The sequence below is a fragment of the Cervus elaphus genome, chromosome 24 (assembly GCF_910594005.1).
Source record: "Cervus elaphus chromosome 24, mCerEla1.1, whole genome shotgun sequence".
NCBI lineage: Eukaryota > Metazoa > Chordata > Mammalia > Artiodactyla > Cervidae > Cervus > Cervus elaphus.
Window position 1 is genome coordinate 57,214,094 of NC_057838.1, and position 27,361 is coordinate 57,241,454.

The 27,361-nt window shown below is 41.4% G+C and overlaps 1 protein-coding gene across 4 annotated transcripts in view; it reads right to left on the minus strand.

Moving 5' to 3' along the window:
* The window catches only part of CACNA2D3 (calcium voltage-gated channel auxiliary subunit alpha2delta 3), an 846,876-nt gene that overhangs the window by 192,565 nt on the left and 626,950 nt on the right, over positions 1-27,361 (minus strand). For all 4 annotated transcript variants that reach the window (XR_006337469.1, XM_043885641.1, XM_043885642.1 and 1 more), the window contains 3 exons: positions 13,953-14,024; positions 12,617-12,697; positions 5,320-5,394 (listed from right to left, as the gene is read on the minus strand). Coding sequence is in view for 3 of the 4 variants with exons in the window: in XM_043885641.1 (XP_043741576.1) it covers positions 5,320-5,394; positions 12,617-12,697; positions 13,953-14,024 (228 nt within the window). In the remaining variant the exon portion in view is untranslated. The remainder of the gene's footprint in view (positions 1-5,319; positions 5,395-12,616; positions 12,698-13,952; positions 14,025-27,361) is intronic.

Sequence of the window (27,361 nt, forward strand, 5' to 3'; positions counted from 1 at the left end):
GTAACATGAGGGTATGCACTGCCTCACGGAGATGTTCCTGACACCCTTGGTTGTCGACAATCTGACTCCAGGTTTCCTTCCAGACCCACCTTCCACACAGGCCTGGCGTCACACAGGCCTTTCCCTGAGCCTCTGAGCCTTTCCATTGTTTCTGCATCCTAAGCTTGCTATTAAATTAGTTAATGATTAAAAGCTTTAACCACTTAAAACACTTTGAGCAGTGTCTATCACACAAAAAAGAATAACCAACAACAATAACATATACAAAAATGCATGTTCCCTAGTTGTGTCTATGATTACTTATCCACCCTACATATAAAATCTTATCCGCCCTATTCGATTTTGAGCCCTCTGTGTTGGAGCACTTCTCTGCAGCCACTCTGGGCAGCTTGCTTAGCCCTCGAACATAGTAGCCATCTAGCAAATATTGAGGGAAGGAACTGAGAATTTTCTCCATCTCATCTACCCTTACGCCCAGTGGCCCATGTGACTGGCTAATTTTTATCCAGAATAGAAACTCTTCAGCATCCTTCCCCATCTTCTGGGCTTGCAGACACAGAGCAAACAGCTTTTGGCAAATGTCAACGTGGTTTCATGGAAACAAGTCCTAGATTTTGCCTGCCCCAGGCTCCTCTGTGGAGCCTTGCCTGTGCTGTGGCTGCTGGAAGGAAGCCTTTTTTGTGTTCTCTTGGTGGTTTGACGAGGTCCACATTCCAGGCCTCCATGGGGAAGGCAATCAACTTAGATGTCCCTTTTTCTAAAACGGAGGGGCACATGGATTACGAAAATCTCAAAAGAAAATCAGATCATGCAAAAGGTGGTCCCTTCATAGTTTTATTTCCCTTGATACTCTGTCGGGCAAAAGAAAAAAAGATATATTAGGGGCTCCACATTTTAAGAAAAATTCGTAAAGCTCTCAAAGAGCTTTATGGGAAGAATAAAGTGCAAGAAAAATTGATCTAGACAGTAATTCTAAGTAACTACGCTTTGAAATAGTTTTAACCTGAATGTTAAAGAGGGGCAGAGACCAAGGAAAAAACCTCCAGATGTGTAATAACAACTAAAAAATCATTCCTCAAGGTCTGACTTGAATCCTTCTTGCTTTGCTGTTGTCCGAGTCCCCACCCATGAGAGGGCCGCAGCCCACGTGTTCCTTCAACCCCATTCTAACATATGGATCCCAGCACGCTGGGAGCCACATAAATGTTTGTTGAATCAGCATCAGTTAGTCTACCAGAAGTCACAAGCAGGTGGCAAGGACAGAGTGACTGAGAAACACTTGGAGAAAGACTACAGACAGCCCAGTTATCAACAGAAAAGTCCTGCTTGAGCAGCTTTGCCAATTAAACCAAAGCCAGTCTGCTGAGTAAGGCTCCTACATCTGAGCTGTTTTTGGAGACACTTCATGATTCACACCCAAATCATACAAGATGAAAGAAAATACTGGATAAATCAAGCCAAATATTAAGTTTGGGGGGAAATTTTTATTGGACAAATTAGAAAAATATTGGTATTGTGCTTCAGGAAACCCACTTCTTTCCTCTGGCTGCAGGGGCAGAAACAGCCTCAGTGGCAGATGGAGAGGGAATAGGAGCTACGTTAAGTGAGTCGGCTCCGTCCTCCATGCTGGCCACAATCTCCCACTCACACCCACTGTGCTAATCTGGCAGCCTCGGCCAGAACCGAGGGGAACATCCATTTGTAACAAGGATTTGACTGTATGGCTGGGCTTGGAGAAGGCCTGTCAGGCTGGAGTGAGGATTCCCTGCTAGAGCTGGCCAAGGAAGCTGCTGATGGTGGCTGTCCCCAGCTGGGGTGAGACTCTGACTGGGTCCGTTTACGTCTGGTGCAGACACCAGGTTTCTGGGGCAAGTGCCCCAATTACACTACATTATCCCGAAGGACCCAAAGTAACTGGAAATGAAACAATGGCTTTGGAGGATTCTTTCATTCATTCTCCTTCAAAGTCCCTCCTCTATGCTGAGTGACTGGTGGTGAGGGAGAAGGAGGGATTAAGTTTTCTGCTTTTGTTGTTCAGGTGAACAAGACAAAGACAAACAAACTACTTGTAGGCACCAGAGCTGGGTTATTCCCCCTACGTGGATTGATTCTTAACTGTCCTACTTTAGTTACTGCAGCTGCTAGTATATCCTCAGTGCTACTTTAAAAACAAACAGACAACAGTAACAAAACACTTCGGTTTCCTGGGCTCACACAGAACTTCCCAGTACAGCTACTGTTTGCTTTTCTTCTAGCTCAGAGCTGGCCAAGAAAAGTAAGGGTGTGAACGTGTGAGAGACAGACAGACAGATAGAGAGAGAGAGAGAGACAGAGCACGGGGAGAGACAGACAGGCACAGACAGGCGTAGCTGAGGTTGCACAGACTAAGTTGATGTCAGATTGAAAGTAGAACTGCATGCAGACTGCATGATCCCAAGGACTCTGGCTGTTTACTCGTGTGTGTGTGGATACAATTCCTCACCAATGTTTATCATAATAACCTGAACAAGTTGAATAATTTAAGAATGGTCTTTAAATCCACCCCCTCCCCTGCGAGCATCCACCATCACCAAGTTCTCCCAATCTTTATAGTAGTCAATAAAACACAAACAGAATGCCCACAGAACTACCACTGTCCCCACAATGTCTTGGGGCTTGATTTGCCACACAAGGCTCTTTACTTGCATTATCCCATTTACACTGACAACCCGTAATATTATACTTTTTGGTTATGACAAGATTACAAGAGAAAATGATGCTTAGAAAGGCTGTGTGACTTGCCCAAAGTCACACAGCTGGTTTATGATGGGACTAGGAATCAAGGATAACCGGTGTACTGCTGAAGTTGAATTCCTTATACTTGACTGCTGTCTTTTTCCCAGCAGGAAAATACAAAACTCAAGGGAGGCTTAATACCCACTATTGATTACACAAATGGGTTAGCTCACAGAATCCTCATCAATGGGCCTCACACCAAACCTCTTCTAAATATGTCATGGCCTCAGGGTCACAGACTGAAAAAATGGGATAGATGGTCCATTGACCTGGCCATTCCTGATGTTCTTATTGTGGATCAACTTCAGAAAGCTTCATCTGGTCTGGGTCCTCACAAGTGAGACGTGCAGCATTTGCTTGGGCCGCCACACTTATGGGAATTTGACCCTAGCTGCCATTTCCAGTGAAATCATTCACTGCCATGTTTCAACAGTGAGAAGAACAGAAACAACTTGGTTTTGTGAGTATTTGCACTGTCGGGAGATGATCAGTGTTGACTGGTTGGCCTGTTCTTCTAACAGCCTTTCAGCTGCCCTCTCAGTGGCTACAGTTCTGAAGTCCATGAAATGAATTATTTGCAACCAGGCCATTTGCTGCATGACCAGAAGATGTGAAAGACCAGGAAGTCTCTGAAATGACTGCACAGATGGGAGCTGCTCACTTCCACATTATAGAGAAAGGGAAGGTACCCTGGTGACTTCTGACATCTGGTTCCATTTTGTTCCTTCTTTAAAAGCTGATAAATAGGAAAGTTAATTCATTCACTGGCAGAAGATCCAGGTTTGATTGCTTCATTTACTCTGATCCACTCCAACTTGGAATAAATAAGCACTAGGAGCCTACTGTCAGCCACATCAAACATACATCTCCCACCACCCTCAACAAGCAACCCCAATTGGAAGACTTAGAAATGGGTACTGTGCTAAGCTTTTAAAGCTTAAATACATTTTTAGACTTAAATATCCTTAAAAAGTTAGGTAGGTTTTTCAATCAGACTTTTCAGCGATTCTGAATTAAGTTTGGAATCAGCTAACCAGCTAATTCAATCCTTTTTTGATAAAAAGCTTGTTGAAGTCAAGTATTACCTAAAGTTGCATCCTGAAGCATTCATATGGGATCCACATGATGTGGCCATGACTCCATTAATACCAGGGCGATTAGAGCGAAGTTGGATGGTGATGGAGCTAAAACACGAACTTCTTCTAAACAATGATTCAAGTGAGAAGCAAACTGATCCACAAGACGTTTCACAAATAAATGCTTGTATAGCAGGCACTGCTGATATTTTCTAATTTTGATGAAAGGAGAAAAGACATGTGGAGTGGATGGGTATGTATGAGTGTGTATGTGTGTGTGTACAGCTATAGGAAATGAATTACACTTTCTTAACATTCAAAAGCAGAGTTTGCTATATTACTCTTTATACTTTTATATCTTCTTTAAAATTGGCTAAGTACAGACCAAAAGGGATGTCTTTTTGTCAACACATTGCAACTAGACCAGGGAGCGCAAACATGTGGTGCCCTCTCTGCCATGCCACTCCAGAATGCACAGTGGGCCAAACCCAGCTGCCCTTCAGAATCCTCCTAAACACAGTGCTCCAGGCAGCCTCTCCCCAGGGACCGGAATAGACCATGACATTCTGAGCTGTCTTGGACTAGGCCTAACTCCACTCACTTCAAAGAGAGTTAAAACGATGCTGAAAGAAAATGGTTTACATGTCAGCTCACCAAACAATGCTACTGGATACAGCTTAGGCAGGACAAGGGGAAAAATCTCAACTGTTTCAATGAAACACAAAAGGAATTATTGAGTACCTTCAAGCCAGCAGGCACTGGGCTTGGATAATGTTCAAATTCCATCATAATGGATTTCCAGGGATCTTGACTTATTTGTTGTATCAAGTGTAACTTTCAATAAGTTGGTCTCAGGACTTCCCTGGTGGTCCAATGGTTAAGAATCCGCCTGCCAATGCAGGGGACACAGGTTCGACCCCTGGTCTGGGAAGATTCCACATGTCACGGGGCAACTAAGCCCATCGGCAGCAACTACTGAAGCCCATGCACTCTGGAACCCGTGCTCCACAAGAGAAGCCACCGCAACGAGAAGCCCATGCACTGCAACCAGAGAAAGCTCGTACACAGCAATAAAGACCTACCAAGTTCCAATATAAATAAATAAGTGGAGAAATAATTTTTTTTTTAAGTTGGTCTCAGGCTGGAGGGTGAGAGATCATTTGTTTCATAAAGCTACCTATTATGTTGTATATTTCAAGCTGAAGAGAGTTTAACTTTTTACATATATTGGCAAATATGAAATAAATAAGTGTAAGACATATATGGATTTATATATAAAAGCATGATAGCAAATATATTTACCCTATATTATTTGCATATTATATGTCAAAATGTTAGTTATAAACTATTAAAACAGCTTTTCACAGACAGTATTATGAATTGAGCATTTCAAGTGAAAACTGTAGAACTGAAGAAAACCTTTTAAAAATCATAAAAGGAGAAACACAGAAATACGTATTTCTCTTACCAGTGGTCTGAGTTCTGGATGCGTCAGGATATATCCATTATTTGTGATTGCAAAGGCATAGCCATGAATCCCTAACTGTAAGAAGAAGTGAGAAAGAAAGCTTCATTAGCTTGCTCCCTGGTGAATTCACAAAGCAGAAAGCAGCCCGACATTTAGTAATTTACAGCTTAAACTTGGCATTCATAACCCTTATCAACACAGTATTTCATTAAAATGAATGCAAGGCACTGATCCTTGACATTTGGTGGAAATGAAGACCTGTCACAGGATAAGCTCAGCAAATAGCACAATTTAAAATGTCACAGACCCATGTTAGCATCCAAAGACCTCACTTTGATTTATTTAAAACAAAAACAATTATAATTTTTAAAAAGCAAGTGGCTCATGTTTCTGGAGACCCTATGTCCAAGTGAACAGAATTTTGTCAACCTGGGTGTCTTTTCTCTACCTGAGATAAAGCAAGAGGGGCCTCCCTCTGACGCACCCTAGGCTCCCGACAATTCCACACCCCCAAGGCCATCTCAAGCATGCATTCTCCTAGGCAGTCATTTTCCATAATTCTTCAAGGAGAAAAGTGTCCCCACCAGCCTATACAGGAGCCTGCCAACCCCTTTTACATCTTTTCGTCTTTAAATTGTGAGGCCGCCAAGCTTTTCCATGCATGCTTCCATCGACACAAAGCCTGGGTAATTTTCTATGCAGAGCCTCACTTAATTTATGTTTTCTGACTAAATAGGACTATGGGAAATAGTTTGAGAGCAATGAAATGTTTTATTAGCTTTAAAAAGTATGTAATCAAATTTAACACTGCACTTATTTAAATAATAATCCCAGCTTTTTGACAATATTTCTATTACACAGTTGACTGAATCCATTGGCTACAATAAATTTACCTACAAATCATTCATGTATTAAAATGGCCTCTGGCATAAAACCCATACTGATCTCTCTCTCTGAAGAAAGAAAATGTAACCCACTTTTGCCAGAGCAGTGAAAGGGGAGAAGAAAAAAAAAATCCTTTCTTCCAACGAGTTATTTCATAGTCCTGAGCCTTCACTGTTATTTTCTTTAAAATTCTCTGCTGCTCACATTCTTGAATATGATACTATTAAATGATCCAGACAACAGAGTTTACAAACCAAGAATGACCCTGTCTGCTTGTTAGCTTAACGTCAAGGTGATGTGAAATTAACTTCGGAGAATTTAACACCAGCAATTAAAAGTTTTCCTTGCATTACAAAAAGAAAATATGCACGTGGTAGTCAAGGGCAACAGACATTTTCTTCTGGAGTTACCTTGCACAGCAAGTCTTAATAAGATTCTACTTGATTCTAATGATAAAAGTATATTTCATTATGCTGTGAAAGATAAACCAGAGATTTCCTATCCTTTGAGATATATATCGTCTCTTTTCATCTTGTCTCTTGGAAAAATGTCAGACACAGTCAACACTGCATTAATTACCTTTATTATGTCCCTGTTTAATATGGACTGAAGGGGTCAAAACGGACTCAGAGAGTTTGACTTTTTCCATTAAAGGCAAAAGTGGTCTTTGGTTGGAAATTCAAACTCACGATGAGACCAAACAAATAATATTTTATAGTCAACTAATATATTCAGTGCCTTCTAGTGTACATTCCTTCACTTCTTGGTTTGCCTGTAGAAAGTAATAACTCAAAAGAAGGTAAAACTCCATGCATATGCCCCCTCCAAACCCTCTACTTTTCTTGTGTAGAACTTACCAGTGATAATCAATTATTTGTGAGGTTGAGTATAAGTAATCAAGATATCAGTCAAGGCCTTTGATTATTTAAAGCCTATCTCCCTGCCAGAATATAAGTTCTGTGACAGCCAAGGTCATACCATGCAGTTATGGAGGGATGGCTAGGATGAAGGGAAGATGGGTAAAGAAGGGAGGAAGCAGAAAAGGAGGAAGAAGGGAAGTAACAGAAACTGAATTGAGTGCAGATCCTACAAAGTATCTTAAACTCTCTGCTTCCTCCCTGGGATGCAGAGACTGAGGTGACCTTCCCACCCAATGTCCTCCATTCATTGTTTAGCTGCCATCTTGGTTCCTCGTTGCTCACTCACATTTCACTCTACCAGAACCTGCCTCTGTCATGCGCCCTCAACCACCAAAATGCCACCAGAACTCCTCTCTTTACAGTTGCCAGTGGCCTCCTAATTGCCAAACCAAATAGAATGCACCCTCTTTTCTTGGTTGTATTAGCCTACTGCCCCTCCTCCTTGACACTCTAATCCCTCAGTTTCCAGGCTCCACACTCCTGGATTTCCTCCCTTTCATAGGATCCTCGTCCTGTACTCACCCTGGAAGCAGTAAGTTTCTGTCCCCAGAGCCCCTTGCCTGCTTTAGCTCTTTCTCCTCCAACATGATTCATCAACCACCTGGATGCTATTGACCTCCAGATGTGTGCTCCAGCCTTGGCCTCTCGCCTCAGTGGTAGACCCCAGGGTTCAAGTGTGTGTCTCTGCCTGGACATCACACAGGTGCCCCAGACTCACCCAGTCCAACGTGGTGGCTCCTTCCCTTAGTGCTGCTCTTCCTGCACTTCTCTCTCAGTTGGTGGCACCACCAATCACCCACCCAGCTCCCAAGTTAGAAACTAAAGAACCATCTCGAGATCCCTTTCTCTCTTTCCTCTCCAACTTGTTGACCAAAGTAATCACTAAGTTTTTCTCCAGAAATCATTCAGATTCAACTCTGCTTCCCCACCTTACCATCCATGTGATTTAATATAGCAGATTTCCACAATGGTCCTACCTGTTCTTCCTGCCTCAAAGCTTGGCCCCAACAAAGTTATCCTTCAGATTAATCAAAGTCAAAGGTAACTCTGACCCTGTTGCTTCCTTTTGTAAAATCCACTAAAGACCTCTTCCATGTGCAGAAAGTTAAAGTGAAAGTCTCTCAGTCGTCTCCAACTCTTTGCGACCCCATGGACTGCATAGTCCATGGAATTCTCCAGGCCAGAATACTGGAGTGGGTAGCCTTTCCCTTCTCCAAAGGATCTTCCCAACTCAGGGATCGAACCCAGGTCTCCTGCATTGCAGGCGGATTCTTTACCAGCTGAGCGACAAGTGAAGCCCAAGGAAAACTGGAGTGGGTAGCGTGTCCTTTCTCCAGCAGATCTTCCCGATCCAGGAGTCAAACTGGGGGTCTCCTACATTGCAGGCAGATTCTTTACCAGCAGAGCTAAGCCATCAGGGAAGCTCTCTCTCACTTTCATGTGTAAGATAGAATCTATGGGTCTATCCATCAGGTCTCCCTGGGGTCTGGCCCCTACCTACTTACCCAGCACTTCCTTCCTCCACTCATTGCCTCTCAAGAGTTCATGACAGCAACAATAACCACCCTGCAGCTTTTTTCTCCCACTGAGACCTTTACTCAATGAATGCAAGCTGTGCAGAGCACTACTCCTTCTCATCTCTCCCAAGCTATGAGCTCAGCCTCAGGATCTTCTCCTGTAACATGTCTCTCCTGTTGTGCCCGCCTTTCCATATCATGTATCCATAAAACCCTGAGAATTTTTCCATTATTACTTTCACCCTAATGCATGAAAATGCTGCACTTACTCTTCTGCCTGCTTCTCGACCCTAGCTGGTTGTCTTTCCTTCATCTGCCTTATTCTAGACGCTCCCCCACCAGAACGGGCTCTCTGTGGGAAAGGAGCCCTCTCACTCATCCTCTGACCGTTCCAGTCTCTTGCATAATGTTTGGCACATGGCAGGTGCTCCAGTTAAGGTCTGCATGTATTTAAGATAGTCATCACTTTACCCAAATATTACCTCATTCATCTTTAAAATTTGAGCTAGAGTAAATATCAAACGTAAGCTGAAAAGAAGAAACTGATTTGCTATGGGTGGTACATAGTCAGTTCTCCTCAAGCCTGTATCTGGCTTGGCTTCCAGGTTCAAGCTGGAAAGGCTTCTTGACATTCAGAAACTATCTGGCTAAAATCCTTCCCAGGAGAAGAGTGAGAAAATAACATCAGAATGTTTTGTTGGTTCGTTGACTGCAAATGAATATAACCTAATGTAGATGTAAGAAGAGAAACAGCAAATCTCAAAACACATTCCCCATTCTGCAGATGAGTCTCTCAAAAAAACCTAAAACTTGTAGATGGCAATGTCCAACATTTGTTTAGGGCCTCAAATCAATATACAGATGAAATCTCTAATTTTTGTTTCATCTGAAATAGAACTAGCCATCCTATCCATTCTAACATGCAGTCCTGTGCCGCAGTAAGAGAACAGATGGGACACAAGGCCTCCTGGCACTTGGGGCTGCCCGAGGGACTCCCCCATCCTGAAGCACGCTCTTCTGGAGGCGAGGAGCCTTGTGGTTCAAAAGCCTGGGGTGCTTCCCTTCCAAGTGCAGAGAATCGGGACTAATGAAGTGAACCCAATTATAAAATGGCTCTTTACATTAACAGAGGCTGTGGTGTCTGGAAATTATTGCTGGGGTGTCTGGAATTCTTAATAAAAATTACAGGAAGTCTGATTGCTTGTGGGAAAATCTGTGAAGCTAATGGAAAAGAAAGAATTCTATCAATATCTTCTGGGAAAACCACATGAGCCAAGAGCTGACTCATCTTTACAAGGTGTTAATCAAGAGAAAAAGGTGTGATCTGCACTCTGATCCCTGCAGCTCTCTTCTCCTAGATGAGAGAGCCCCATTCACCCATAGTTCACTCCAACTGCCATGTATACCTTTTCCCAAAGCTCTGCTGGGAACCAGAGGAAGGACAACTTAGATTAAGGTATGTCACACCTGGGTCTCTGGTTCCCAGACCTTTTGGGGAGAGCAGCTAATTTTCTGTAGCTGATCTTCTTCTATCCCCTTATTATACTTTGTTTCCTTTATTGTTTACTTGCTGAGTTATAACAAGAAATAATAAGAAAGTTATTTCTCATATCTTCATCTAAAAATGGGACCAAGTGGTACTTATTTCATGGAAGTGTAATGAGGATTCAGCAGGAACAGTGAATATAAAGCACTTTTACCATACTAAATACACAGTGAAAAGTTCAATGAATGTCTTATTGTATTTTTTAGCTACTAATTTTTTTTAATATTTTAACTATTACTATTATTGTCCTTTATTGTTCCTTATGGCTCTAGGTTTCAGTTCAGTTCAGTCACTCAGTCGTGTCCAACTCTTTGCAAGCCCATGGACTGCAGCATGCCAGGCTTCCCTGTCCATCACCAACTCCCGGAGCTTGCTCAAACTCATGTCCATCGAGTAAGTAATGCCATCCAACCATCTCATCCTCTGTCATCCCCTTCTCCCACCTTCAATCTTTCCCAGCATCAGGGTCTTTTCCAATGAGTCAGTTCTTTGCATCAGGTGGCCAAAGTATTGGAGTTTCAGCTTCAGCATCAGTCCTTCCAATGAATATTCAGGACTGATCCCCTTTAGGATGGACTGGTTGGATCTCCTTGCAGTCCAAGGGACTCTCAAGAGTCTTCTCCAACACCATAGTTCAAAAGCATCAATTCTGCAGTGCTCAGCTTTCTTTATGGTCCAACTCTCACATCCATACACGACTACTGGAAAAACCATAGCCTTGACTAGACGGACCTTTGTTGGCAAAGTAATGTCTCTGCTTTTTAATATGCTGTATAGGTTGCTAATAGCTAAAAGCATGGACTGCTAGTTTGAGACTTGGCAAGATATTTAAATTTTCTGAGTCTCTTGCTTCTTTAGCCAAGGATAGCAGTGTTTACCCATTATTAAGTGAGATAATGCTATAAAGATCTTAGTACATTGTCTAGTAGAAGCTTTGAGAAACAAATTCACAGGGTAATTGTTACCATTTTCTTTATGTTCTGGGCTCCCCAGCTGGCTCAGTGGTAAAGAACCCACCTGCCAATGCAGGAGACGTGCATCCCAGGGTCAGGAAGACCCCCAGAGGAGAAAATGGCAACCCTTTCCAGTATTCCTGCCTGGAGAATCCCATGGACAGAGAAGCCTGGCAGGCTACAGTTCATGGGGCCGCAGAGTTAGACACAACTGAGTGACTGAGCACACACACACCTATATGTTCATCCTTTCTTGATTTACTGGGCATATATTAAATAGTGGCCCTGTATTTGGGCTTCTACATCTTATATGATGCTAGAAGCTTAAGAGTGGTAAAGGCTGGATGCCCTTTCTTAAACAATGAGCCAGCAATTCTGGGCCTCTAAGTCTAAGGATTTCAGTAAGAGTAAAGTCCACTATCTTTAGGGGCCTCAAATAGCTCCCTAGCCCCCTGACTGTCAGAGCTCCAGGGTGATAGCAGAAAGAAAGACCTTTGTCATCTCAGTAAACCCAATCAGAAATTTTCTTTTGTTAATGAGGCCACCTTTTGTAGCCTGGACACCTGATTTTAGCTTAGAGTTGCTTTCCTTTTATTATGAAGGTAGCTTTCTAATTTGATCACCTAAATGGAATCAGCACATGGGAACAGACAAGCCTTGCTTATTCAAAGAAGTTTCCTCTTCTAGGAGTGGATCAGGTTCTAAGGAAGCACTGGGAAGAACCTGACCTTATGGGTTCTCTGAGAAGCCTGGGTCAACAGGCAGAGGTGCGGCATGGGCTTATGGAAAGTGGTGATGTGCTGACGTCCACAGCTAAGGGGAGCCTCAGAAGGCAGGGGTTCACACCTTGAGTCCGAACAATCCCCTATGGATCTCACTCCTCAGCCCTCTATCTAATCTTCGCATGACCTATTTTGCTTTCTTAGGAAAAACACTATACAGTGAAATGATTTCAGGTGGCATGTAGACCCTGTATTTAAGTTTTCCTACTCCACCCTCTCAACTATCCCCAGAATTCAAAACAAACTTACACTTCTCTTAGTGCCATAGGTTTAATGTAGCACTAGGAAAGGAATATTAATTTGTACCCCATTACCTTTCAGGATAAAGGGAATATTTATTCAATAGAAGCAGGAACCACTTTTATTTGTGCCTCATTAGGTTTCTGTTAAGAAGCAACAGATTTTAGGGGGTCCTCAGATTGGGGTGAGTCAAGACTGGCTTAGAAAATCATCAGAGATGTAAGACCTGTATAGTCCTGCAGACTTGTGTAGACTTCCACAGGCCCACACAAACCTGGGTGGGCACAGGTAGACCTAATCAGATCTTCCTGGACTGTTATTATTCTACTGAAACAAAACAACACAGAACCCTCTAGAAAGAGTGGGTTTCCTTCAAGCTTTTCTTGTCACCATGGCAGGCTGTGAGTTTATCTCGTGCATCTGGCTCTCGACTCTTAATTAAGCAACGCATTACCTTGTATTTGGGGATGGTCTTCAGAAGTTCTTTCACTGGAACATCTGTGCCGACCACACCAAGAAGAATGCCTTTCGATCTCTATTGAAAAGAAACATTAAACAACAACAGAATGTTAGTTTGGCAGAATAAATATAATCTCCTGAAAAGTCACACACCATAGGCACTGTCTGGCGCCTTCTTCAAACTGAGAGAAATTGAAGCTTAATCCAGATTTGCAAGAGGTAACTTCTATTCCCTACCCAAAACATTTCCAGGCCAGAATGGCAGCTTCTCAGGTCAAACATTGCCTATTATAACCCTTTAACACACACCCATACCAAGACACCCTAAGAACCATTTCCTTTTCTCTCCTGAAAATTAAGAATCTGAAGAGGCTAAGAAGTTTCAATCATTAATCAGTTTCTCTTACAGAAACTTTTTATAGGAAACACTTAGCATGTTAACTATGTTCTCAATTTATACTGCCATCTGGTGCCCAGGAGAAAGAGACTATAAAGCCAGAGAAAGATGCGAAAACCCTAACATTTTTCCAGACAGTTGGAACCAAGGACTGAGGTAAAGGAATAGGCCTCTAGGGTTCCAGGTTCCAAGGTCAACGTGACGTGCTATACGTTCTGATGTCAGAACGGGCCTTCTAGAACAAGATACACATTGCTACTATCCTGTCTGCTGTTTCCCCCCAATGCAACTGCCCCCAGAACCTCAGGCCGTGTTCCTATTTGGAAATAGGGTCTTTATAGATGTACGTAATTAAGGATCTCAAAGTGAAATCATCCTGGATGCAGGATGGGGCCTGTATCCAACAATTTGTGTCTTTATAAGAGGAAAGGACACAGAGGTAAGCAGAGAAGAAGGCCATGCGAAGACAGAGGCACAGACTGGAGTGGGCAAGGAAGGAGTCTCCCCTATAATCGACTTCTTAATTTTGGACTCCTGGCCCCTAGAATTGTTAAAATACACTTCTATAGTCAGCCATCCCATCTGTGACACTTCACTGTCACAGCCCTGGGGATCTAATTCAAGGTTGAGACCTATAAATGAGAGCGAGATCATCCCATCACAATCAAGAATTCTTTCTGGAGACTTCCTTCTTCTGGTCATTTAAACACTTTAATTTTGGAAAAGTGCTGCATACTGTAAAAAGATGCTTGCTTGAATTCCTCTCATCTACTCTTGATTTCATGATTCTAACAGGATTAAAAGTGAGGAAAAATTATACATCCTCCATCCTTAAATTAAATAGGTAAATAAAGGTTACCAGAGCTTGAGTCAGAAAGGGTCTGAGCTGACAACCCCCTTAGCATCAAGAAGGAAATCCAGTCACTGTACTCACAGTTTCATTCTGCTTACTAAACACAGGCATGGCGACCGTGGTCATCAGGACAGGGCCCTGATCATCGGCAAGCTGAATGGAGAGAGAAAAGCCAGTTACCTGAGGATGGTCTGGAAAAAACAGTGCCAGAGGCCATAGCTTTTCCTGACCAGGGGCTGTTGGAAATGGACCAGTGTCCACTCAAGTCTTTATAGCATAGGTGGGAGGGCAATATTCCTCTACCTGGATGTACTGATGAGGATCCGAGCCCCTCCTCACGGGCAGGGGAAACAATGTCAGCTACCATCAGTCACTCCAGCTGACCTGTTTACTGCATTCAGACATTTGGGTTCAAATAAAGCCCTGTTTGGATCCTAGCGATTCATTTTATTTTATTACTACAGATTGATTTTATTGTTTTACTTTATAGACTTTATGTTCAATATGTGCAATATTAATGCTTCCCCCTAATGTGGAAATTGAGGATCAGAAAGCATGAGCATAAGGGGTTTTACGAGTTGCCCCTGCTGCAAACAACGGAATCTGGAAGCATTTATTCTCCCCAAGGTAGCTGAATCACGGCCCTTTTGAATCTCTACATATATCTGCATGCCAGTCCCAGATGGAAAACAAACAAAATGAAAAAATAACTTGATCATTTCATCTTTGAATCACTGGTAAGAAGCTGAGCATTTCTCCTGGAAGAACAACCCTTGAATTTGGCCCACGGCATACTTCTGTAACTCACTGAATTGCATACAAGTGCACTGAGACCCACCATCATATCTGTCTTTCACAACAGTGTCAGGAGAAAGGTATGAACACCTACTCTGCTCTGTGAGCAAGTGGGGAAAGTGAGTCTTGGATAACAGCAGGCTTTGGTCCAAGACAAACCTGGTTCTAGTTCTCAACTTTGAATCTTTATCTAACCCTTCATGTTCTCATGTAAAATAACACCAACTATTCCTCAGCATTGTTGCCATGAAGATAAAATGTGAAACTGCCCATCAAAGTACTTGGCATCTGCAAGTGCTCAAAGGATGCTAGTTTCCTTTCCCTGCCTTCAAGATCACATGGCTAGCAAGTAGCAGAGTCTCCAGTAAGATTAAGGCATGTGGCACTGATGACAGGGACCAAAATTGGCTAAAATTGGCCAATCAGTAGGAGAGGTTTCACAGCCCATTCAAGCTTCAAATAAAGCAATCTGTGAATAAGAATCCACTATCTTCAGGCTAGAGTGTTTTCTGATGTTTGGGCACTTTTGTGTCACCTTCAATTTCACAGAAAAGAAGGTGTCATTCCCTCAGTCTTCTTTGAAAAGACTATTATAAACAGAAGATCTGAAATCTAGAGGGTCCTATGGACTGAAGTCCCCATGGACTGGCAGGCCTCTTGAGAACAGGTCATTAAACTTGGTCAATATTTTACCAGTCTTCTTCTTCCAATAGGTTATTTGAGCATTAGGACAGCATTTCTTGTAATGTTGTATGCAGAATGGGAGCACCTTCAGCACCTTCAGCCCTAAAAATGCATAATCCCAAACCTCCAGATTCTCTGAATATGAATCTTTATTTTAATAATTAGTATGCATATTAAAATTCAAGAAGCACTGTTAAAAGGCAATCCTTTACACCATCAATAACGATGATAATTGAAGAGAAACTTATATGAGTTGGGAAAACCTTTAACAGGGACTGAGAAAACCATGTTTTCATTAGTTTTACCTCTATGTCAAGATGGGCCTATTCCTCCATGACAAGCAAAACAATGCAAGAATCTCATGATCCCTCAAGGACTGGGAATTCATGATGTGACAGTAAATTTTATGTGGCAACCTGATTAGGCAATGGTCATTAGCTCAAACAACAGCCTAAATGCTCTAACTGTATTTTTCAAACGTAATTAACACTTAAACTAGTTGACTTTAGAGATGGCCAAAATGATGGAGTAGGAAGACCCTGAAATCACCTCCTCCCAAATTATTCACCACCTCCACCAAATTACAGCTACTTACAGGGCAACTATCTATGAGAACAACCTGAAGACTAGCAGAAAAGATTTTCCACAACTAAAGACATAAAGAAGGAACCACAATGTGATGGATAGGAGGGGCAGAGATGTGGTAAAGTCAAGACCCGTACCTCCAAGTCAGCATTTACAAACAGGAGGAACACCATAATTATAGAGGCACTACCCAAGGAGCAAGTGATCTGAGCTCCAGGCTCCTCAGCCCAGGGGTCCTAAGCTGGGAAGTCAAGACCCCTGAACATGTGGCTTACAAAATCAGCAGGACTTATCTTTAGAGGAGGCATAGAGTTATAGGACATGGAGACTCTGCTCTTAAAGAGCACTTGCAAAATCTCATACTTTTCAATTCCCAGCACAGAGGCAGTAGTTTAAAAGAAACCTAAGTCAGACATCTTACTTATACTCGGAATCTAAAAAAAAAAAAAATAAACAAGATAAAATAAAAACAAACTCACAGATGAACAAACAGATGACTGCCAGAGGGGAGGGTGTGGAGCGTGGGTGAAATTGGTAAAGCATAAAATAGGTGAAGGGGCTTAAGAGATACAAACCTCCAGTGATAAAACAAATAAGCCATGGGGATATAATACACAACATAAGGAATGTGGTCAGTAATATAATAATTTTGTACAGGGACAGATGGTTACTAGACATAGTGATGATCATTTCATAATGTTTGCAAATGTCAAATCACATCTGAAACTAAGATCATATTACAGGTCAACTATATTTCAATAAAAAATCAGTAGACTTTGATAAAGCAGATTACTCTCCACAATCTGTGTGTGTTTTAGCCAATCAGTCAAGGTCTTAAGACAAAAAAAGTTTTCCCAAGGAAGAAGGAATTCTTTTTCCAGGCTGTCTTCAGACCCAAAACTGTAAAACCCCATTCTGCTGGAATTTCCAGCCTGCCAACTGGCCCTACAGTGTTCAGATGTGTCAGTCCCCAACACGTATCTAACTGACAATTGCTTAAAATCTCTCTCTCCCTCCCTCCTTGTGTGTGTACACTTATCTTACATTTAAGGAAAAAACATACATACGCATCTCTTATGGTTCTCCTTCTCTGGACAATTGGGAGTAATACACATTTAATCATGTAATCTATTATTTGGGGCAGCCTAATTTTGGTGCTAGTATAAATGAACTATATATAAGATTAATAACCAAATAATATTAACTATGAGATAATGCTGACAATTACTGTTGCCAGGAACCAAGCCAACCAGTATATAACAGTTTCTGGGACCATGGTTCTAACACCTTGCTAAATATACTTAAAGTATACCATGGCCAACAATGGGGGCATGCGATGCCATTTTCAAAGGCACAACCAAGCCATGATAAGTAATTCCCCCAGATTCAGAAATCTTCCCACATTCTGACTCCTTGATTAAACCTTAATCCTACAAAGAAAACTGATTTGAGCTAATCCATAACCCTGGACAACTTCCACTCTGGAGCTCAAATCAAAATTTCAAGCAATGCCAATATGTATCATGGATGAAATAAAAACATAACCACTGACAATAATGAGAAATGAAACTTTTTCCTGCAAACAGTAAAAATCAGTTATAAGTCACTGGTAATTGTCCTGGCCCAAATACAAGATCATGGTAAATGAACTTCTAAATATTAAGCCAGGATATAGTATCGACTTCATTCAGGGGCTAATTCCAAATATAATTACTGTACCATTACTTAAATGAAAAAAAAAACCATAATATTGCATTTGTACAGAAACCATTCATTTTTAAGCAGCCACAGGTAAACAAATGAAATGCAGTGGACTCAGTCTAGCCACTGCTATGAGCTCACATGTTCTTTCAGGGACAGTTCTGGCTCAGATTTGCCCTGGTTTGGCCAGAACCCTAAACTGTAGTTCTTCCGATGATATACCAACTCATCAGTATGGCCATGATGGCTGGCAGCACTCCGGAAATAACACTTGCACAACATGAAGACGCTCTTCTGCACCCACCAGCTCCATCTTTCCCACTCTCCAGTGGGTCTGGGTTCTGTGAACCTTAAACATTTCATGGAGAAGGAACATCAAACTGAAAGTTAATTTGTACAGTAAGCACCTTTTGATTGAAAAGCATTCTGTACTCCTGCCATAAGAAAAATCAGCTTGTGGCAAACGGTTTTTTTCTTAAGACCACCAATCAAGAGTTAGGCAGCCAACCACAGCTAGGCACCCTTTGTCCCCACACCACACTAGCGGGTCCCTGCTTTTCTGTGGCTCCCTAACCTGTAATGGCTACTGAGGCAAGAGCACTGCTTATGATTCATAGACATATCTTCCAAGAAAAATGCAGACATAAAGTCAACATTCATTTTCCGAGGTTAGGAATGGGAGAAGGGGGTCACAGTGGTCCATCTGGGCAAAATCCCATTAACTTAAGTCCAAGTGTGAATCCCAAAATGAACTGCCATTCAATTACACTTGCCCAGGTTTTGAACAGGCCTCTGAAATGCTTGGTTGTGGTATTCAGCTGTATAAAAAGTGTATATTATTCCATATCCTTCATTTCCTATGCTACATAATGGAGACCATTCTGGTATCAAAGGAAATGATGAATAATAATACCGAACATCTGGTTTATAAAACACAAACTTGCTCAACAGATTGACTGCTTCCTGTCAGCTTCCCAAGTTAATCATGCATGTGGGCTCATATGAATATGCATTTGGATTCATGTGCGAGGTACATGCAGTGATGCCAGGCTTCTCCTCCTAACGCCTGGTTAGTTTCCCACTAACGGCTATAGGGTGCGGCCCAGATAGGATAACAGCAGCGGGTTTGTGGTCTACCAATTTCACTGCAGGTCTAGTCATTATTATTCGTCGATTCCCTCGATAAACATTCCTTGAGCGTCAGCTACGTGCCAAGCTTCATGCCACGTGCTGGGAAGACAACCAGGAGAAAGACACAGGTCTTACCCCTGAGGAACCACAGGTCCACCAGCAGGGACAGGAAAGAATGAGGCAGAGAGGCAAGAGCTGGCCAGGCCAGGCACGCTGGCTCTCATTACATGAGCAGAAGGCTATCTTCTTCATGACCAGCCTGAACAAAAGTAAAAATACTCTTCCGGGCTTCTTGGACCAATTCAGAAGCTTTCTGAAAACCAGGTTAACAACACTAGTAACAAGCTATCTGCTGCACAGCAATTTCATCAATTACTTTACTTAAGAATATTGGCAAATGGAACAATGCAGGGTAGACCTTTTGAAAAAATTGCCTAGCACTTTTTTTCTTCTGTTTGCAAATACCAACCCTGTCCTTTGGGAAAATATTCTTCAGCCTTTCCATACACAATGTTTTATTGACAGTTAATTTCTCCCACCCTGCACATGTGGCTGGGCATCCAACCAGACTGTGCCAACCACAGCCCTTCACATACATACACATACACACACACACACACTCATTCACTCTCTCTCTCTCTGCCCAGGTCACACTGATTGCTTTATTAATTAGACACATGGACTCAAAGTAGGCTATTTGGGAACTTTTCCTTTTTTCCATCTGGAGTGAGTAAGAAAAACTCTCTACACTGCTTTGTGTGTGGCTTTAGGAAAATAAGCCTGATAGCCATGTCCCCTCTTCACAGAGAAGCAACTGAGAAAATAAAGTCAACCCAGAAAGATGAGGAGAGATGAGTGTGTGTGTGTGTGTGTGTGTGTGTGTGTGTGTGTCTGTAATGAGGGAAAAGAAGGGGAGGGAGGGAGGAAGGGGGAAAGGATGGGAAGGCACCAGTCCTAAAAGCCTTCAATTCAACCCTAAGATCAACTCCATCCATGCTTTCTTCTATTGGGATAAATTGAGGCAGTAAATTTTTTCTCTTTGCCCAAAAGGACATGCACTGGATTTGTGACTTTTCAAGGACATCTGCTATGTTGCCTTCTTTCACATCTCCATTCAGAGGATGCTAGCCAAGGCCACTGGCAGAATTCTCTGTTTATCCTATAACTGGAGGGCCCTGGTGGTGCGTGCCAAGCCCCAAAGAAAGGAGGTAAGCAAGACTCCTGGCCCTGAGAAGGCATCTGAATGAGTCAAGGGCATCAGGCTTGGCAGCTCACTTGAGGGTTGCCAGGTGGTTTTCAGCAGAGCCTCCTGCCAGATCTGCTCAGCCCTGGAGGTTTGGGCTGAAAGAGAAGGTTGTGCACAAGTGGGGAACTCAGTTTGGGAAGATAATGGCTCTAAGCCAAGAACAAAGGCCATCTCTCCACAAATATCATATTTCTTCTATCCTTTCTCCTATGTTTATATGTTTTTACTTTCTTATTAAAGTTGATCAGCATATTGACCATGTTAATAGAGTACATCATACAAATGTATAACATAATACAGAAATACTTTATATATGTGTACATAATTTGTGAGTACACAGCTGCATCTCTTTTGTCTTCCTTCCAACACCTAGTATGACATGAACTTGCACTCCAGAAAAAGACACTACCACCATCTAGAGGCACTTAGGGTGAATTGCAGGCACAAGGTCCTGGGAAATAAATCATTTACAGGCCTTACCAATAAAAATGCATTTAAATTGTAACCAATGTCACTTAGTTTCCCATCAAACTGAAACACAGGTGATATCAACTATTACTTCTGCCAATAACCTCTGAGGGAAATAAAGCAGCTGTGTACATCTTTAAATATCAGATGAAACATTTTGAAAGGAGAACCACTGATTCTTTTAAAAAAAAAGTGTTCATGATCTGAGAACATGATGGGAGTATGCAGGAAAAGGGAGGGTTCTTCCCCATCTGCTTTCTCAAACACGGATTTAAAGATGGCAGATGCCATTCATGTTCTCCAGTTTTCACACCCTGTGGTGAGGGAAGAGCTGGATAGTAGAAAGTTAACAGAATAACACACTGTACAAATTAGTTGGTGAGACAGCACTAAAGAGGAGGTCAGGGAAACACAGATCTAGAAAAGAGGACATGTGCAGAGCATGTAGATATGTAGAGTCCCTCCTACCCACACCCCTGCCCCCACCGCACACACAGAAAAGATCCCTGGACCTTTCCACCTTTCCCAGACCAAAAAGGTGCTCTGTATCTACTCCTTTTCAATGTCTGCCTATTTCCCCTCCCCAGAATCTCCCCCTCCTTCTACCATCACAACACCCCTTATCCTCAATATGAACACAAGTATCAGAGCAAGAGTTTGGTAAGAACCATACTCAGTGGTCTGTCTTAAATTTCTGTACTGGGTATACACAGAAAGACCTTTTCTTAGGAGAAACATATAGACACTCATCAGAGGTGGAACATACGTGAAAAGCCACTGAAACATGGAAACTAAATCCTATTGGTGTATTTTTAAGCCTGAAAAGGACTCTCAGTATCAACACTGTCTCCTTGGCTAATATTAACATTATCTGACTCTGGTTGTGAATTCTACTCTTATATTACTTAGGCTGCCACAGCTATTAGTGATGATCATGAAATGTGCTGGCTGTTTCAACAGTGGCTGATTTTAAACAAGAGGATTTACATATAAAAGCACAGTTAAAATTAATTTACTCAATAATCTAAGAAGTCATTTTGAAATGAGAAGGGAGAGCAAGAATAGCTTGCTTCAGTGATAAAACCAAAAGATTCTTAAATCACTGCTGGCTCTGTGTGTGTATCTTTAAGTGCTTTCTAAAGAATTTATCTCCTTTCTGTATGATTGAAAATTTTAATAAAAAGAACATTCCATAAATTCTCACTTACAGAAAACATTTTATAAATAAAACCATTGGGTATGATATGCTTGCAATGAACAGTAATGTCTTAAACTAAATAAAACAAATAAATAATAATATTACTATTTAAATCCCTTTTTGCATAAAGATCAAAATAGTCCTTTATACAAACCATGGTAACACTCTGATATGGAAATGCTATTAGAATAATTGTTTATAGTCTAGGTTAAACATTTCTGATTATCAGTATTTTGGATATTTTTTATAACAAGATATTTAGAAAAAGCAGGCATTATGATTTTTAATTGAGTTGATTCTTTCAGTGTAAGCAATATGAATTGTCTTTTACAATACTACTCAGATGATTTGCTTTCCTTTTAAAATCTAGACAAATTAAGAACACCAACCACTGTCTAGACTCCCATTTTATACTGGCATTTTTCAATATTCTTGCAAAATGCCTGAACCCTAAATAACTTAAGGCATTAAGAAAGTAGCAGTGAAAAATTATAAAGAAGTAGCAAACCTTCTAAGTAATATTTCCACCTTGCTTTGCATTTGATTGTCTTAATTGTCATAACTTAATCCTTGAAATGCTACATAAATGACACAATGCTGTTAGCCAAGACTTTTCCTCTTTTTATAGAACCATTATTACCTTCATCTGAGATCTGGAGATTCCGAATTTCTATGGGATTCACTGTATTTTAAGTTGCCTAAATATAAAAGTAAACAGATTTCCCTCTTTGAACTTTAACTGCATCTTTTATGAACTAAATTGTTGAATTTGTTTGTTCTCTTTTTCTCTTTTTAACAACCTGAAGACAACTTTGTGAATGATAATGCTAGATATTGTTAGAACATCTGAATGAGAATCTCAAAATAACTTTTTTCTAATAAAGTTGTTGCTATTCAGGAAAATTTTGTCGCTGTTTCTCCCCCAACCCCACCCCACCCCACCCCAGTGTTTCAAAGATCCAGGTCATTAAGCAGGGACTACATTTTATGGGTAAACATCTAGACAGGGAGGATGCAGTCTTTGACCAGGGACATGTATATAAGCAAACTCATGCAGAAAAGAATATCACAGAGTAACATATCTGAAAGCTGTCTTAGGGAACTGCTTTACAGCATACAACAGGCTTATTTCAGGAATCCTCAAAATAAGGAAATAGGAATTATTAGGGGCACTGGATTTTGGCCAATATTCATGATCAGCTATGCCACATAACTGAACACCACCGCCACCACTGCCCCCCCCCCCCAAACTGTGGCCAAAGATTTGTATTTTTACAAACATGGCTTAGATGTCTCCCAAATGCCTGAAAACACAAGCCCACAGTCAGGGCTTCAAGGCCCTGGGACAAAATCTTTCCCCTGTTTAAAGACCCCCTGAAATGCTGCTTCCTCCGTAAAACCTTCCCTAACAAAGTGGAAATGGGAACCATATGTTCTCAAACTTCACTTGTCGCTGTTCAGTCGCTCAGTAGTGTCCAACTCTTTGCGACCCCATGGACTGCAGCGCACCAGACTTCCCTGTCCTTCACTCTCTCCCAGAGCTTGCTCAAGCCTATTGCCATTGAGTTGGTGATACCATACAACTATCTTGTCCTCTGTCACCTCTTTCTTCTCATGCCCCCAATCTTTCCCACCATCAGGGTCTTTTCCAGTGAGTCAGCTCTTCGCACCAAGTGACCAAACTATTGGAGATTCAGTTTCAGCATCACTCCTTCCAAAGAATATTTCTGATTTAGGATTAACTGATCAGATCTCCTTGTTATCCAAGGACTCTCAAGAGTCTTCTCCAGCACAACAATTCAAAACCATTGATTCTTCGGCACTCAGCCTTCTTTATAGTCCAACTCTCACAACAGTACATGACTACTGGAAAAATCATAGCTTTGACTATACAGACCTTTGTTGGCAAAGTGATGTCTCTGCTTTTTAATATGCTTTCTAGGTTTGTCATAGCTTTCCTTCCAAGGAGCAAGCATCTTTTAATTTCATGGCTACAGTCACAGTCCACAGTGATTTTAGAGCCCAAGAAAATAAAATCTGACACTGCTTCCACTTTCTTTCCATCTATTTGCCATGAAGTGATGGGAATGGATGTCAGGATCTTAGTTTTTTGAATGTTGAATTTTAAGACAGCTTTTTCACTCTCCTCTTTCACCCTCATCAAAAGGCTCTTTAGTTCCTCTTTGCTTTCTGCCATTAGGCTGGTATCATCTGCATATCTGATGTGGTTGTTATTTTTCCCGGCAATCTTGATTCCAGCTTGTGATTCACCCAGTCCAGCATTTCACATGTTGTACTCTGCATGTAAGTTAAATAAGCAGGTTGACAATAGACAGCCTTCATGTACTCTTTTTCCAATTTTGAACCAGTCCATTGTTCCATGTCTGGTTCTAACTATTGCTTCTTAACCTGCATACAGGTTTCTCAGGAGACAGGTATGGGGATCGAGTATTCCCATCTCTTTAAGAAGTTTCCAGTTTGTTGTGATTCATAAAGTCAAAGTTTTTCACATAGTCAATGAAGCAGAAGTAGATGTTTTTCTGAAATTCCCTTACTTTCTCTCTGATCCAACAGATGTTGGCAATTTGGTCTCTGGTTCCTCCACCTTTTCTAAATCCAGCTTGTACATCTGGATGTTCTCATTTCACGTACTGTTGAAGCTTAGCTTGAAGGATTTTGAGCGTTACCTTCCTAGCATGTGAAGTGAGCACAACTGTGTGGTAGTTTGTACATTCTTTGGCACTGTCCTTCTTTGGGATTGGAATGAAAACTGACCTTTTACAGTCAGGCCACTGCTGAGTTTTCCAAATTTGCTGACATACTGAGTGCAGCACTTTAACAGCATCATCTTTTAGGATTTGAAAAAGTAGAACTGGAATTCCATCACTTCCACTAGCTTTGTTTGTAGTAATGCTTCCTAAGGTTCACTTGACTTCACACTTCAGGATGTCTGGCTCTAAGTGAATGATCACACCATCATGGTTATCTAGGTCATTATGACCTTTTTCATATAGTTCTTCTGTGTATTCTTGCCACCTCTTCTTAATCTCTTCTGCTTCTGTTAGGTCCTTGCCATTTCTGTCCTTTATTGTGACCATCTTTGCATGAACTATTCCCTTCGTATCTCCTATTTTCTTAAAGAGATCTCCAGTCTCTCCCATTCTTTTGTTTCCCTCTATTTCTTTGCACTGTTCACTTAAACAGGCTTTCTTACCCAATTGAATGCAGAGTTCCAGAGAATAGCAAGGAGAGAAAAGAAAGCCTTCAAACTTCACTACAAAGATAATCATAAAAGCAACCTAGGATACAATCTAAGACCAAATTCGTGCTAACGGTTAATACAGTAAAGTCATTGAATTCCGGGGCTGGAAGCAAAGCTGGGGTTTCTGTAGAGCCTGTGAACTCTAAGGGCAGAAGCTGGGAATGGTTCCTCTCTTTATCCACAGCATGGCACAGGGAGCCTGGTACATAAGAAGTGCTCAGCAAATGATCCTTGAATGAATTTATTCTAATCCTGACCTTTTATTTATTTTATAAATGAGGCTCAGAGAGGAAAAGGAGTCACTGAGAATGGGTACCAGAATCCGAACACGACTCTGGGCTAGCATTATCCATTTTATATTGTGCGTCCTCTACTTACTCTTGCCACCTTCTCTTAGGGTATCCTGCCTGTGATGATGAGGTCAAACTTAGACTGTAACAAGGGTCTTGGAGGCTAGTACCTGTGTGCTGTTGTTTCTGATAGGGGCAAAAGTTTTATGATGTCACAGAGATTAGGGAAAAGGACTTTAAAAAAACAGTTTAGTTGAAGACTATGATTTCCTTGGAAAGCAAAACAGAGAGAAGAAATGAGCTACAGAAGCAAATGGGCCTGAATTATCTCTGAACAAGTAACTCAAATGTGTTGAGTCATTTTGCATGTATTCATCCTTCCTTCTAGCTATCCATCCACCTATCCACCCAGTCATGTTCTATTTCCAAACTTGTCTTGCCATTACTGAACACTGCTTTAAACATTTAACATTTATATAGCACTAAGTGTAACCCTGGTGAAGTGTCTACAGCCATCTTACAGTTGAATCAGTTAAAGATAAAGGGGAAGGTACCTTGCTCTAGGTCACAAAAGGCAGCAGGGTACAGGTTCATGCCTTGGCATACTTGACACTTCAGTCCCTGGGGAAATCACTCTGCCCTCAGGCTCCTGCTTTCAGGGTACGAAGACAAATGATCTGTTTTGCCTTAAGGATCTTGGAGTGTGGCAAAAGAGGCAACAAAAACTCATCCCTAAAAGGAGTAACTCCAGAGTTTGGGGGAGGATTAAATAGAATTATGGATGTAAAGCACCTAATACAGTGCCTGAGACATCCAATAATTGCAACTGATCTCATAACAACCATGCTAGGTTAGGGAGAGAAGTCCTTAAGCTTCTCTGAAGTCCATCCATTGCTCTCCCAAACTTGAACTTCATCTATCTCTGCGTTCAAATTACATATACAAAATATTTTAAAAATTTTCTCCTTTATCCCACAATATAGATAACATGCTTAAGAAAGTAGTTCAAGGTGGTGGTAGTTGTCACTGCAAATATTAAAGAAGGTAGGGAATGATGCACAATGGGAAGGAAATTGTTAGAGAGGAAGGAGGTCAGAACGAAAGGGGAGATGCTTCAGAAGCACCCAGCCAAATCATCTAATGTGTCCCAGGCCTGGGAAAACATGGATGGGTCCAATCCAAGCACATAGGGCTCATGATTCAGCGAGTGGTTCAATTCCATTAGTCATTTCTGGAAAAAGAAAGTCCATACCATGGCATTAGTCCTTTGCCTGACATTTTTCTACCTCATGAAACTAGGATGGGTTTTCCAAAATCCTTCCAGCTAATTTGAACGGATAAACATCTAACTTTCTGCTTTTGGACTTCTCAGTAGTTTTGCTGTACATGATTGCACAATTGCTCCAGTTTACCCCAGAGGGTCATTTCAGTTGAATCCTTTGGCATGAGATGTGTGGAGGCATGCACAGAGCGATCCCTCCAGTTCTCACGGAACTGGGCTGTGTTGGCGTTTGTAGTGGATATATACCCATTAACTGGGGGGGTGTGACCTGTGAATAATGTGACAGGAAAAAGGATCAGGTGGCTAAACTATGATCAGATCAACAAATACGTGATTTTAATACAAAAAACTGAAAAGGCAAACCAGTTTTCCAACTTTAATATGCAGAAACAATAAAAGTAGACAAATTATGTTGGTGCAAATTAGAATTGTTTGTATCAAAAAAATTATGCCAAAAAAAGTGATGAAAATAAAGGCTATGCCTATGAGTATACAGTGCAAGTATATGTTTTCTCTAGAGTAACTAATGAGAATGACCTACTACACCTGCCACTCAGGAAATCCCCTAAAGTGAAGAACTACAGAGTCAGATTAAAATCACTCACGGTGATTCACCACTGATTTAATATAGATTTGACTTGGATTTATATTTTGACATAGATTGAGCTTTCAAATTAATCACTGAATTATACTGATTTTGCTTAGTCCTGTGTTGAAATGCTGTTCATTGAGTGTTCTCTCTCTCTTCCTAGCCCCTCTGAGATAATGGAAACATAGTAACACAATTCGAAAAAAAAAAAGGTATTTCTGGCTCAAGTTCACACATTCTAGTTTGCTTAATTCTTTAC